This window comes from Spodoptera frugiperda, chromosome 29 (genome assembly GCF_023101765.2).
Source record: "Spodoptera frugiperda isolate SF20-4 chromosome 29, AGI-APGP_CSIRO_Sfru_2.0, whole genome shotgun sequence".
NCBI classification, from domain to species: Eukaryota; Metazoa; Arthropoda; class Insecta; order Lepidoptera; family Noctuidae; genus Spodoptera; species Spodoptera frugiperda.
Window position 1 is genome coordinate 7,905,391 of NC_064240.1, and position 15,183 is coordinate 7,920,573.

General features: G+C 34.5%; 1 protein-coding gene across 1 annotated transcript in view; it reads left to right on the top strand.

Moving 5' to 3' along the window:
• LOC118281675 (desert hedgehog protein B) overlaps positions 1–7,658 on the top strand; it is a 41,806-nt gene extending 34,148 nt beyond the window's left edge. The window contains exons 3-4 of the mRNA XM_035602322.2: positions 4,402–4,544; positions 4,760–7,658. Coding sequence (XP_035458215.1) covers positions 4,402–4,544; positions 4,760–5,227 — 611 coding nt within the window. The 3' untranslated portion in view covers positions 5,228–7,658. The remainder of the gene's footprint in view (positions 1–4,401; positions 4,545–4,759) is intronic.
• The last annotated feature ends 7,525 nt before the right edge of the window (positions 7,659–15,183 follow it).

A 15,183-nucleotide genomic window follows, 5' to 3' on the forward strand; every position in this document is an offset into this window, starting at 1 on the left:
TTAAGGTCCGAAGAGGCTCGCGGTAAATGGGGCGTGACCGTCGGCGACGGGACAGGTCACGATTCACTACATGTCACCACCCTAGCGTCTACTGAAGGACGAATTTTTAATAGGATATGGACATGTAGTTTTATGGCCTAGCGTAAGAATGTGAATCATTCGAATGTGAAGGAAACATTTGGGACTATTTTATTTAAACGCTATTTTCATGTAGCTATTTACGTATACGTTTAATCTGTGCACTAACATTTATTTTTATGTCCTCTATCCTTGGAGAAATCGTAATGACCAGTTAACGTTTAAAAATACAACTTAAATTTTACTATTAAAGTCTTATACGATGTTTATCTTACTTTTTCTTGCATTATGATTTTTTAACGAAAACCTAAATAGTAATATAATTAGTGTTTTGTAGCAATTCTCCAATTGTAATTGTAGACTACTGTAGTGCATACGATAATGACTAACATGAGACTACAACCACTTATCAGTGTCAAAATATTTATTAAATAAATAATTACGAGTCCATTAAGCTGTAATACTGAGTTTATTATGCCGCTTATGCCATTGTTTAAGTAGTTTTAACGCAGTCATTATTGCACACAATGTGCCGCAATAAACACATGTCTCATAAAAAGGCTCAAGTTAAAGATAGCGCTAAAGTTAAAAGCGAACAAGTATGGACATACCTAGCATTTAACTCGTTTCGATCATAGATGTTTTTCTCTTAGACATAAATTCTAAAGACTAAATGATAAAATTAATTTACCAGATCAAGTTAATTAGCAAGTTTGTTAGACATAATTGATGTTTGCTACGTGTTTACGAGTATTAGGTATGGGCTTCAAGATTTTATATCCGATCATAAAAATATTCCAATGCGACGTGTTCATAGAAAATTTGATAACAGATTGTATTAGATATTGATGAACCTAATTTGTAGTTACACTCAGAACTACTCAAAATTTTTTTACGACTTTCTACCGAATATTATTTTGAAGATACCCGAATACTTTCGAGCCAAACCGGGAATCTTAGCTATGAGTTGCGTGCGCGGTGATTTCAGCGTACTTTGTAGGCTTAAGTAGCTTACAGTGGTTATTATTATACAAAAATATGTCGATGAAGATGCGTATTATTTTTTGTAAGAAGTAAGGTAGAGGATAGAAGCGTGAGTGAGCGATGTTGCGCGGTCGAGCGCGCGCGGGGCATGCGTGCGAAAGGCTGGAAGGGCGCGACACCCGAGCCGCCACATCCCGGAAGACTGCGGCTAAACCCTCCGAAGTTCCCACACCCGCACCATACCGATTACTGATCAACTTATCATCCACATCAGCGACAAATTCCCACTCAATATTCGCATGTTTACTTAGTGAGCCGCATTTCACAGCACTATGGTAATTGTCTTAGGCCAATCTCTGTTATATTTAAATTCACACCGATAAATATAACGCTCTATTTTCACTGTCCATATTTTACTCACTGAGAACATGAGTATATTGTAAATTAGAATATGAATAATAACAATAACATTGCTGCTCCCAATCTGGACCGTACCGGTCTGTTTCTATTTTCAATAAGAAGAGAGGTATACCTATTTATTAGCTTCTAAAATATTTGCTTTATTTAAACGTTTTCCCTTCATCTTTATTTGAGTTAACAAGCCAGTTATTTATTTTTAATCCATTAACAATATTTTGCAATTCAACATTGACATAGTGTGCAGCTTGAGCTTACATGCCGTCGTCGTATATTATCAGTCCGGCGTATAATTTTATATTAATCATATTTCAATTTTACTTTCGCACTCAGTTTCGTTTTATGTCTCAGTAAAGGTTCTCAGCGTCGTCAATTCAGTACTGGTTGGTAATAAATTCAAACGTTAAGATCTGAGTACCACATTACAATCCCAGACGCTACATATTGCATCACAGTCAGTGTCGCTTACTTGGCGCTTAAATCATTTTGCTACTGCGTCAATTGACACACATGTGAATTACGAATTGGCTAGATCAGTCTTTCGAGAAGCAGCTTTATAAATATTAATTTATTGAAAGACTAATACGTTTAATGTGTTTATCTACCTGCCGTTTAAACATATAAATATGTAGATATATCTTCTTGTTACGTACTTGTATGAATCTTTCAATGAGAATGCTTATTTTATATTCCAAATGTTTGAATAATGCTTTAAAATAATTCAGCGTGACAAAATCAAATAATGTGTGATGCAGTTACAAAAGATGTTTAAAATATTGACAACTTGTTAGAAATTTCAACTGATCACTACAATTTACAATGTTTTCTCACGCTTTCCTAGTACTACAGATAAAATAAATCTTCCCATATTTATTTATTTTCTTTTACATTGTAAGATACGACGCGCTTCGGCCCGCGCATGAATCATAACCGGCGCGGTTTGGCATTTGCATGACCACGCGTCGGCTAATTGCTATTCTACACGATATAAATCAGATATAGTTCGACTGATCACATGCGAGGATCTCGATAGCCCTACATTGCCTCAACAATAAAAGTTATGGCGAAAGGTAAAACCCGATCAAGACAAGTACTTTTTATAGCGCGAAGTCGAGCTTGTGGATCGGATGTCGCGCTTCTGATAAATGAAAATTTCATAATTGTGTAACTGTCAGGAAAAACTGAAAAAGCGTAACATTGGGCTGGTTGGACATGTCATCTATCGCATCGACGAGATAAATTATTAATAGTGTCACGTGCTTACATTTTATCGAGTTGGTAATGTATGGTCACGCGCGGCCGGCCGACGCGCGACGCGGCTCGGACGGCGGGGCCCGTCGCGCGCGCCGCCTAGCTCTCCCGGTGGTCCCCGCGGGGCGGGGTCTCCGCGGCCACTCGGCTGCGCCGGCGCACAAGCCCCCGTCCCCCCTTCGTCGCAACCGCGCCGCTTATCGCCGCATCTTCAGCCTAATGTTACTTACGTCACTATGAAATCGCGTTCTGACTGGTTTTAAGGCTTTGGATTCGTTAACTTGAAGCTTAATAAGGTTGGGAATTAAAATTTAGATAAAATCTTTGCCACTGTAAATTAGATCACTATGTACCTACCTACTTATACATTATATACAGTACTTGTAATAATTCAAAAGTAATTTATTTATCTCATCGATTGCCGTAAACCATATACATACGTATCTATTTACCGTACTATAATGATTATGAATGAGACCCTTACAAATAATAATAAGTAAAAATGTGCGCCACACCAACAAAATTGTACAAAAACGCAAAGGTGTCCGACGCCTATTCAATAGCTCGTGTGATGTGTTCACCGGACAACAAACGCATGTTGACAATAAGCGCTTGACTTTGAGCAAAATCTAATTTGTGTAGTTATTGTGTAATGCGATCCGCTCCAAACCCCTGGCTTTGAGAGTAGTCTGTGAACAAGGATCGACTGAATTTATCGCTCGGTTACACAACAAATCAAAATTTAACGAGTTCGCGCAAACCAGAGGCTTTGCAGAGAATCTTTAGCCGTGGTCATTTGCGCGTGTAATTGCACCACCCACTGTAACAGTAAGTTGACTTAAAAATATAGACGGTTAATGTAATTGTTAGAACGTAACTAGCTTACAGTGGCGGCGCGGCGGTGCCCACTGGCCACGTTTTTATTTCGGTTTAAAGTTAAGCCATTTTTATTTATCTTTTGGATACCATTAACTTACACGTAAATAGACACTTTTTTGCTGCAGCAACTAAGGACCCTAACGATTTAAAAGATTACGTACAGGTACAGTTTAAGCTGGACAGGGATTTAAATAAATACTATTAGATAATGTACAAACAAAGTTTTGCGAATCAGGTTATTGTCTGATTTTTTTAGCAGTAGCTTTTTTTAACAAACAATGGGTGAAAAGACTTTGAAAAATAGATTGAATTAACTTATCTAGCGCTTAAAAAGTTGTCGAAGAGATTAAGGCTCCTATTTCCTGGAACACATTTCTTCAGTATTAATTTTGGTAAACAGGTATCTGAATAATATCGGAGCCGGTCCATACCAACTGTGGGCTTAAAACACAAACTCGAGCGCGGTGGTTGGTAGGTTATACTTGCCGATAACCTGGGCTCAGTGGGAGCCGTCCGCGATTCTCTTTTGTTTCGTATCTTATCCGATTTTAATTACGGGCGTAGAGAAATCTCGTTATTCCTTAAAGGGATATGACTGCTTCGAGCTAATTTACTATCGTACCTTGCACGATTTTATGTTCTCAATTTTATTTTATTGCTTTCAGTTCACAGGGTGTTGGCATAACATGCCATACTGTGTCTACATAATTATTTTATATACTGAAGTTATGTTTGAAATTATTATTAACAGTAAAATTTATTTTGACTTATTTTTTGTATTTTCTATTACAGAGTCTTCCGTGGGAACCGGTGCAGGTTGTTTCCCTGAAGGTGCCATGGTGTATACAGAGAAAGGTCCTCGCGATATCACAACAATACGAATAGGAGATAAAGTGCTGTCCGCTTCAGACGACGGCAAAATGATTTATTCTGAGGTGTGTAAGCGTATTCATATTGTTAAATTATTGATTACTTCTTTAATTAAACCTAAAAATTCTTCTTTTGTGGTCTTACCGTAACAGGGCCCATCTCATTTTTTTTTAATTAATCGAGTACTACGATTATTTCCATCAATACATTATGTAACCATAAGGTGCATATTTTCGGTATTTATAACTTTCTCTAAAGGATGGCATTATTCTATTTACAGGTATTAACTTTCATCGATCGCGATCCAAATGCCACACGGCAGTTCATTGAAGTGACAGCAGAGAACGGTGTGACGATCACGACTACACCGTCGCATCTACTGCTGCTAGCGGCGGCCGACGGCTGGCGGGAGTCGTTCGCGGCTAATGTCGAGATCGGGGACGTACTCCTGACGAGAGGACCGGCCGACGTTATGCGGCCGTCCAGGGTCGTGAAGACCCGTATGTTGTCGAAGCGCGGAGTGTACGCGCCTCTGACAAGGACTGGTACGATCATAGTGGACGACGCCTTGGCGTCCTGCTACGCGCTGGTCCGGAGCCACTCGCTGGCGCACGCGGCGATGGCTCCGCTCCGGTGGATGGCGCGGTGGAGCGGCTCCAGCGAGCTGCCGCGCGGCGTGCACTGGTACGCGAGCGCTCTCTACTCGTTCGGGGACTTCGTGCTACCGACCTCGTATAGGTATCGCTAGCGCAGTGAGTGAGTGCGGACAATATGTGGTCGGTGTGAGAATAAACCGCGCGCGGGACGTGCACAAGGACACTGTTGTAAATATCGATCGTGTAAATAGTAGAGTGAGTATGACAGACTACGATATGTAAATACTTGGGTCGCGAACATTAAAATGTTTGATATTATATGTATACGCTCGTCGTTAGCGGGCTTTACTTACCCTCGTTGGAATTTATTTATTAAGTAATTTAAGAAACTTTTTGCAAATTTTGCATATTATTTAGTTAACTTACGAATATTTTTGTAAATTGTATCGGTATTGTTATTCTGCACAATGCAGAAATACTTAAATGTATGCGCTTATGTTATTTTAAGTTACTGTATAAAGATTAGGAATAAAATTAATTCACTTCTTTAGCAAATCCGAAGAAAAATATTTGTGTAATCACGGGTTTTGATTGCAACAGTGCAGTGTTCGTACTTTCAGTACGAGGTTCAGCTGTAACCAGACATTCCATAACTCTAATCTTTCATCTACTTACACACGTTAGAAATGATGAAATTGTGATCTTGGTACCTAAAAACGTGCCTTAAGATTTTATTTATTGTTATTTATAAGCTAGGTGTCTATTTATGAATTGACGAAAGTATTTAGGTCTAACTTATTCTATTATGTCCGATACCGTCTTTATTTCTAAGCAACTATTTATTTAATACTCTTAATAATCTTCCAAGTTTTCTTTCAACGCTTGACATCGTTTATTGTTCGCTTTAATTTCGAAGTATCTTTGTTGTTTCTCTAACAATGCATGACTTGATGATAGTACTAACACTCGCGCGTGTCCTGCGGATGCGACACGACATGCGGCTACTTTTATAGATCACTTGTTAGATCTTGAACTGAAGTATGGGTTCCTATAGATTGAATTTAGTGGAATGTTGTAAGACTTGTGAGTGCAACAATAATTTTTAGAAATAATTTCTTAGGACAAAATTGTTTGAATTATATTTATTATATGAAACATTCACATCTGTGCTAATTGCTAATTGATTGATGTCAGCGATAAACATTAACTAAACTTCTAAGTTATAAAATAGTAATTAGTGCTTATGTAGACTTTACTAACAAATTTTATAGGTACATACATAAATCGGAAAGCTTTAACTAATATTTGGACAATACATTTATGCCATATTAATATAACTTAGTTTAAAAAACTAAATGCTATACAGTGGGTGTAACAGTGTCGCCCTTTTCAGTGTACATCAGTGGAGAGTTTTATTTATAGTTTGATATCATAATATGTTGACAGTCACCGTAGAATTAATTACTTATGTATGTGTAGATCCATCGAAGTTCTTTTTGTTTGCCAAGATATTACTATTCAAACACTTATCTTTTTCGATACGGTCTAGCAGATAAATGGGAATAAAGTTACAAAGAATAGGCAACAATGGTTAATTACAAAGCAGAAATGATAAGAACAAACAGTCACTCTTGAAGTTGTATGTCACTCTGACGTCAAACCGAAGGTCGATAGTTCGTCGTAGTGCGAATATTTTAATCAAACATTGCCTTAGTTGTGCCTTAACGTTGCCGTTATTTGCGTAACATGCCTATACCAACACATAATGAGTTAAACGAGTATATAAGTGCTATTTCATTATTTGATTACTATGTTAACTAGGGAATGGAATTTGTTACATTATGTTGTTCAATGTAAACTAACGGAGCCTTATTTCAAATAGTATAAATCCACATTTATCTAATGAAGTATTCCTGACTTTTTAATCATGTTGAAAATATATCTATTAAGAAAACAACTGTTTTGCAAATCGTTACTTGTATTGAATCAATAATTAAGATATTCCCTACAATACATAATTGTATGACATCATTTGTATTTGTATATTTATTTACATTTTTGTCTGATATGAGAACAGTTCCAGAGTATGATAGAAAGTTGTTGAACTGTTATTTTGCTGTTCAGCCTAGTACCAGAATAAAAAGCTTGTAAAAAGGCAATAAGATTAACGATAACTCAAGGATTATAAACAACAGTTTGGAGTATCTTTTCCGTCAAAATGTTTAATAATTACATGTAACTATAACCAGTGCTTTACTTATGTGCTATTTCTGTGCTTCCAATACGGTGCGTAGGAAACTCTAGTAAATATGTATTGTATCCATAAAATAAGTGAAAAACCAATGTATGATACAACGATACGTAATTATACTTTTACACTATTTATTTATTGACGTTATATTTGTATTAATATATAAAAAATGGCGTTCAGTCTCCACGTGTTGGTTAGTGAGGGGACTAATGATGTTTCAGAGCTTCTTGTAAAGAAAGTTAATGTTGAGGACATTATTTGATGTACCACTGTCGTGTTATCAAAATGTATTATAATATCAAAATAAATAAAATGTTGGCTTTGTGGACATAGTTTTTGTTTGATTTCAAGTTCAACAACACATTCTATGCACTTTGGTGTTTTTACATTTACATGCTAAAAATCACACAATTATAAATATTGTTAAATACACATGGATTTTTGTATTGCAGTTTCTATTGAAATAACCATTGCAATAATTATTTATAGCATCCAGTTTCTATGCCGGGTCATATCGGGTTCAATGCCTGTGTAAATTATTATAACCATTGTAACAACTTCCAAAACTCATAATACTAATGTTTGGCTAAAAGTGAGTTGCTAGGTACCTCTATCGGAGAAGTGTCAGCACATTGTGTGATTTTATTATCTATCATTTTTAACTTAATTTTGTACAGAAAACTACATTTTGTATTTCACCACCATCAACTGCCCGTAAGAGCTCACTACCAGCCTATCAGCCTCCGCTACAAAAGAGGGGATTGCTATATATATATAATTGCCATTTTCTTCATGCTTGGCAGGTGAGTTGGAGATCGCAGTTTAAAATAATCATTTTTGTCAGAGAACGTTACTGCCCGGACTATGTTTACAAAATATGTAGTCCTTTAGGAGGTGTTTATGATACCCACGGAAAGGGCAGGGTTGGTGTCAAATGTATTTTAATCCATTGTCGCCGCATAGATAAGACAGAAGACAGACTACACCATGCACTATTTACATAATTTTATTATATTTAACCACAACTTAAACTTTAGACTTTACGTGTTTATTGAGTCTAATATTAGCGAAACTGTTCAAATTGCAAATCTATAAACGATAGTTTGTTTGTCTGTCGCTTTGAAGCGCGCCAATAACACGTTTCCTGTGGCTGAGTCACGTTAGTAACTCATTTCATTGTTATTGTGTCAGTCTGTCTGTTAAACATGTTCCGAAATAAACATAGGTAAAGCGGGGCTCCAGCAACAAGCCTCAGGCGTTACAGTAAATATACACATCCGTTTCAATTGTTGATAACATAATTTATATGTAGGTGTACCTAATTTATTTAGGATTTGTACCCTCTCTAGTTTATGGAGCGTAACAATACGTGGATATCATGTTTATGAATGAACTGTTGGACTAAACAAAATTTTCAGGGTGTACATTTTTGTTCAGTATACTTACTAATTGCTCAATAGCGAAATGTTTATAACTGTCATGACCAAATCTCAACAAGGTAGTTGTCCCAACATTACTATTCAGCCTTAATTAACACAAAACTAAACATACATTGACGCATATTTTATACACAAACTAGAAACAGAAGTATCATGTATTTAAAAATGGTGGAGTCATGAGATACCTACCTACGTTACGTTCATCGGTTTGGGACATTGTCACGGTATTGATTGACAAATGCGTCAATACTGACTCTGCTGGTCTTGAATGACTTTATAGTTTTCGAATAAATGATGCGTAGGTTGGGTTTGAAAGTTAGCGTGATCTATAAACATCGAGTCGTCCGCCCGCCCACAGAAGTACGAATAAATTTTACACAGATTACAGGTAAGATTGAAATTTTGGAATCAAATCAAATTGTGGAGTACTCGATCCGGTGATGTTAATGTTCTTGAATACCAACAACCATCACAATATTATGAAACAACTGTTAAATTATGTGCAAATGACACATAGATTGAGTGATGAGTGAGTATGATACATAAGTTAGCTTGTAATTTCACGTCGACGAGCGTGCGTCTTGTAATTTCGATATTAGTTAATAGGGTAAAATTGTAGGTGAAATTTATGATCGTGCTTTCTAAGGAATGCAAATGCAAAACACATGCTAACTGTTCAATAGCCTTGACTTTGACTTTGAAATGACGCGTAGGATGAGTTTGGACGTCAATGTAATTTTGTGAATGTTGAACGAAGCGTCCGCCCACAATACTTCGAGGGAACTCTACATTGACCATGTGGTTATCAGAAAAAGATGTTACTCACCTCAATACCAATATATATACATAATTAGAATTGACTTAAGTTGTTTTGGTCACGAAGTTAACACTAAAATAAGTGTTTCTTTTTGATGGAGATATAAGTTTTAGCCTAAATGATTTCCTGGTACAAAATCAACACAACTAGTAATAAATGTATATAAGTAAATAATGATACTTTAGGTACACAGCCCATTGTTAAGTAATTGTAAAATGGTATTATTGTTTCTTTCAAATCTACTATTACTAATTAGTAAATTATATTACAATATTTTCTAACTGGAATCAATGCGAAGAAAATAATTTCGAATTGGATATGTACCATAAGTACTTACATAATCATTGGTTTATTTATTTATTGCGTTAATAATTGATCTATCTTTATAGTAAATAGTGGTAAGTGTGATGGCGATAGTGACAACTTAAGCCTGGTAGAGAAGCTATTTGTATTTGCTATTTATGAGCACAAAATTTGACATTTTGTTGATATTATAACTGCCCACTATTTTCTCTATTTCTAGAACATAGTTGTGTGTAGGTATATTTAAGCGAAGGTTATTAGGATTTGAAGTTTGGCAATAACAACAAAACACATCTATAACAAGACTGTTTATAATATCAAATTCAATTACATTTTAGCCACCAATAACCAATAAAATATCGAAATATTTGCTAGAGAGCGTATATTTTATACTTAAACTACTCGTATATCGAAGCAATATTTATATCAGTATCAAATAGAAAAATTCACTAAACCGTTTAAAAACGGTACGATTTAATCTGGCTTAAAACTCGAGTTGAGTTAATCCTAAATCCTCAATGAATTTTAATAAACCGTTAAATCTTCCTTGTGAATATAAAACGTAAATAACTGATTTATCAAAAACGTTTAGAGCAATATTAAATTAAATATACATTTCGTATCAAATGAGTGAGTGCGATATTAAAATCAAATTGTTGCTAGGTAATTTTAATCATTCTGTATTTTGTATACGGATGATACTTTTGTTTCTCTTTATATACATACGTGTAGATAGGGTGTACTGATAAATTATATCAGTAGTCCCACTGGAATATGTAATTTTATACTGTAACGTTTCTAATGTATCTGTTTAGATCAAACACATTCATTATCTTTTATTTATTTTTGATTGTTTTTCCAAAATATAATATAAAGCGAAATTTCAGCTGTGATAACTAAGACAATCTACAGGTAAAATCTCGATAAAACTAGACCCAGCACAGAAATTGAACCTAGATCATAATTGTCATTTTTACTCACTTACCCATTTAAAGCGGCAACCTCCTCTCTTACGTAACCAAAGAAACAAATCATTACTCCTGCCTCGGAAGTTGAAAACTAATTTGAAATTCTCATAAACATGTCAATCTGTTCAAACGACAATGGGATCTTGACTTTGATTTAGAATCCAATTAATAAGAATTTTTCTACTATATCAAAGGGCTGACTGAAAAGGTATATTTTATTAAAATCTTCATAAACATAAGGGACAAAGGAAACCTTTTTGAACAAATAAAATGAAAATTAATGTTGTTATTACAATGCTAATAAGGATGTATACTTATTTGAATATTGTTTACGCTTTCACTCCACCGGGGAAGGCAGACATTTGTATGCTGAGGTTCGTGGGTCGGATACATAGTTATTTGATTTTAAGATTTATAAATAGACTGGACTGGACAGAAAACACGTTATTAAAAACATGTCTATTAAGAGACTACAATATATACACCTGTACTTATTTCTTAAGGGAATAAGAAGGAGTGAAGTTATATTAGCTTTCAGTTCTAATTAGTCTTTATACACTTAAAGTTTACAGGAAATTGTTGGAGAAGCTAACTAGATAGAAACTTAAGCTACTCTTACAAGAAACAATAACAAATTAAATGCAAAGATTGATTAAAAAAACAAAGGATTTTAAAACATATTTACATTATAAATAAGGTTGCGATTACATATCAAAACTACTGAACCTAATGCACTTAACAAATCTTTGGTTTTATAAAGATAGCTAGAGACAGTAATAGGCTTATACTCGTAAGTAGTACTTTTTCGCCCACGCAAACGTCATTAAAAATATAAGATGTTGAGATTTTTCTCTCAGAGCAGTTAATAGAGGTATATTTTTAGCAATCCGACGTTTGGATATGATATTGATGTAATAATCCCAATATCATATGAACAAATCCGATATTATTGCTTAGAAACAAAGAGAATTGAGGAATTGTTTTATTTATGTTAAGCTAAAAATGTCATGTGCGTTAGCCACTATTATCCCTCTTAATAGATCCTTAACAATAAATTTCACTCAACTATCTCGTTATCATTGTGAAAATAAATTTCCGAACCGTATTTACAAGAAAACTTTTGACATGTTTATTACTGATTAATCTTTCAGTCAGACCACTAAATTAGAGTGGCAGTCGTTTAATATTATTTTTCTGGTACACTAAACAAACAAATAAACAAAGTTTCACGACGACTCTCAACTAAGTTACGTTATTAGTTTCTTACAATTGTATCGTCCTTCGCATTTCCTACTCTAAATAAATGAATCTTTTAGTTAAGTGTAGCTAAGGTTGAGGTCACAGGCAACCAATCTTTGTGAAAGCAAATCGTTTTTAAATACAAATTACCACATAGTAAGTATTTACTTAAACTTGTATTTTTCATTTATAAACTATTTAGCATGGTAAGATATAACTGTTGTCTATTGAACTGTTACGAAAAATTACATAAAACCTCAAATATTATAAAATAGATTTTCCTCATACGGAAATACGGATTTTCCTCATAGTAAAGTCAGGTTTGGAGCTCATGCCAAAAATGTATACATACAATTCTATAACCGGAGCCTCCTTTTAAGGAAGTTTACCGTACAACCATCATTCAATACAATATAAAAACATGGCCAAACAATCCCTACCGACTATCGAGACTACTTATGATGATCAACAAGTATCTGGTTGGTATTACCGTAAACGATTACGTCAAGCTTTAAAAGGTGCTAACTCTATAAGCGTAGCACGAATATCAAACAATTACTGATTGATAAGTTATACGAGTATCTGGTGGATAGCACGTCATGTCACTTCGCAAATGTTTAGTTGCAAACAACTTTAATAATTCGATAATTATTCATTTATTATATTAACGCATATAAATAATGGTAACACACACAATGAAAGTAAAAAATTGACAAAGATACAGATATGCACAGCATTCAAGTTATACAACGTGTAAAAAAAGGGGTATACATATCAATTGCACGGCTTCTAGATAACATAACAAACGATACGGTAAGGGTTTTTTAAACTCATGTTTTCATGGTACCAAGTTATGAATTTTTCAAATCGCGCCGCCGCGTGATTCAAAATTAGGTAGACAGGTACTAGGCGATCAGATTGACAGAAGAAATGTTTTGTAATATTAGCGAGTGATCCCTGTAGTGTTGTGACATGTTTGTATGATTTAAAATCAAGAACCATGCGATACCAAGTATTTGGTACAATTTTTTTTTGTCGTATTTTAAGCTGAAACTTCGTGTAGAGACTCTATTCAACTTGTATTCATCAGCCCTTCTTGATGTATATGGGTATTTTGTTACACGTTGTATATTTGTACACAGTTAATAATGTGTCTACCAGTCAGTACAGTAACGTGCTCACTAAATGAGAATAGAATGAGTTTAATAAGCAACATAGTAGGACTACCAAATGTAGTGTTTATAAATTGTAAGTAGGTAGATAATGAACAAGATGAACAATAAATGCAACAGAAACTACCACGGGCTATTTTCCTTATGAATAATCTAAAATTATATATGATATACCAAAGCAGAAACTATCCATTCCTAAACGAGAAGCAAACATTTACCTGCTAATTATATTATTGACAAGTATTGTAAGCAGTGTAAAAAAGTTTGGAAATGTCTGGTTCAATCCGACAGCACCGTTGGTTTTATTAATTAACACGATTCAACCGCAGATATGTTCTGAAAATGTTTGAAATACCAACTTGGTCGTCTCTGCTCTTAACGAATGTAAAAAAGGAATTGCCACTCTCAAAGAAATCCTTTGTTTCTACGATGGTTTTAATAGTAGAAGTAGCAGAAAGGATAGCACAGGATTATGGCCATTCCCATATTTTACCATATGTTTAAGGCATATTAAATCTATGAATAAAAAAAGAAGATGTATCTAACAGACATTTCTAGCGAACTGCAGCGACTATAAATTTAATGGACGACTATAAAATGCCAATACTTTTATGTTAACGACTGCGTAAGTATCTTTCAGCGTATAGTTTGATCAAATAAGTAAATTAAGCTATCATACAAAGTCAAATTATCATTCTTGATATTCCTAGTAGAGCAATTTACCACATTATAATGTAACCTGTGAACCAACAAATACTCGAACTTGGATACATACATATTAGGTATATAAGTCGGTCGATGGTTATAGTGAGGTGTTCTAAAATAGAAAGACGAGGTATAATAATTACTATGTTGCTACAACATGAGACAATGAAAGCATGTTCCACTTTGTAATTAATAACTGCTCTACAATTTATTTTGATTTTTCAATTTATTCAAGTTATTCAGTTACACACTTCGAACTGAAGATATAAAATTGTTCCCAGGATATCACAGGAATTTTGAACAAATTGCTGATACCAAGAATACTTCTAGTTAAACCAAATACAAAATATGTTTTAAAGTATTTAGGTTGTTAATTCGTGTATGTGTGTGTGTGTGTGTAAAGTCCTTAGTGTAAGTAAGTACCTCATACCTCAGTCTGTTCCAATTTCCAAGTACTATTTGTTAATTATTTCGTATTGCCGCCTCCCTATAATTTTGTTCCATTAGTAGAATTTCGCGCTCAATGCTTACGTTTAAGATTAGAGAGAATTAGGTCCTAAAGATACAACAAACAGGTATTTGAAATTACTAGTTTAGTTCAAAAAACGATTTAAAATAATTATGTTATCGCAAAGAAATTGCTTAAACTAATAAATTCTGCTTTCTATTACTGAAATAGTTTTGTAAGATTTCTATAAAGTAAAATCACAATCACTATAAATAAATTAATTATTGCTTTCTACTTACTAACTACGATTTACCTTTTCTTAAGAGTTGCCAATCATTCAATGACTTCTTCCACCTTGGGCGAGGCGAGAGGGAGTGTCAGACTCTTACTCACTAACAACAGCTCCGTTCCTACGAGACGGAGCCCCGGTAACCCTAGACAGTCCACAGAACTAGATTTTACCTACGGTAAAACGGGGTGAATAGAATTCAGTCTATTCATAGACACAGGAATGGGGTGAATAGATGTTAGAACATATTCCTTGTTATTGATATTATTCCTTGTTACTGTTATTTTCCTTTTACTTGTTGCTGATATTATTTTGGATTCTCTTATTCTTATATTTATCTAGAACTCTTATTAGTATATAGTTAAACATGATTATTCTTTATACATATATGAGACACACTTCTAATTAGAAGATGATTTTCTATTAAGTTTACAGATCTTAAGAGTAACATGGAGTCAGAGGGACTGTAGAAAAGTA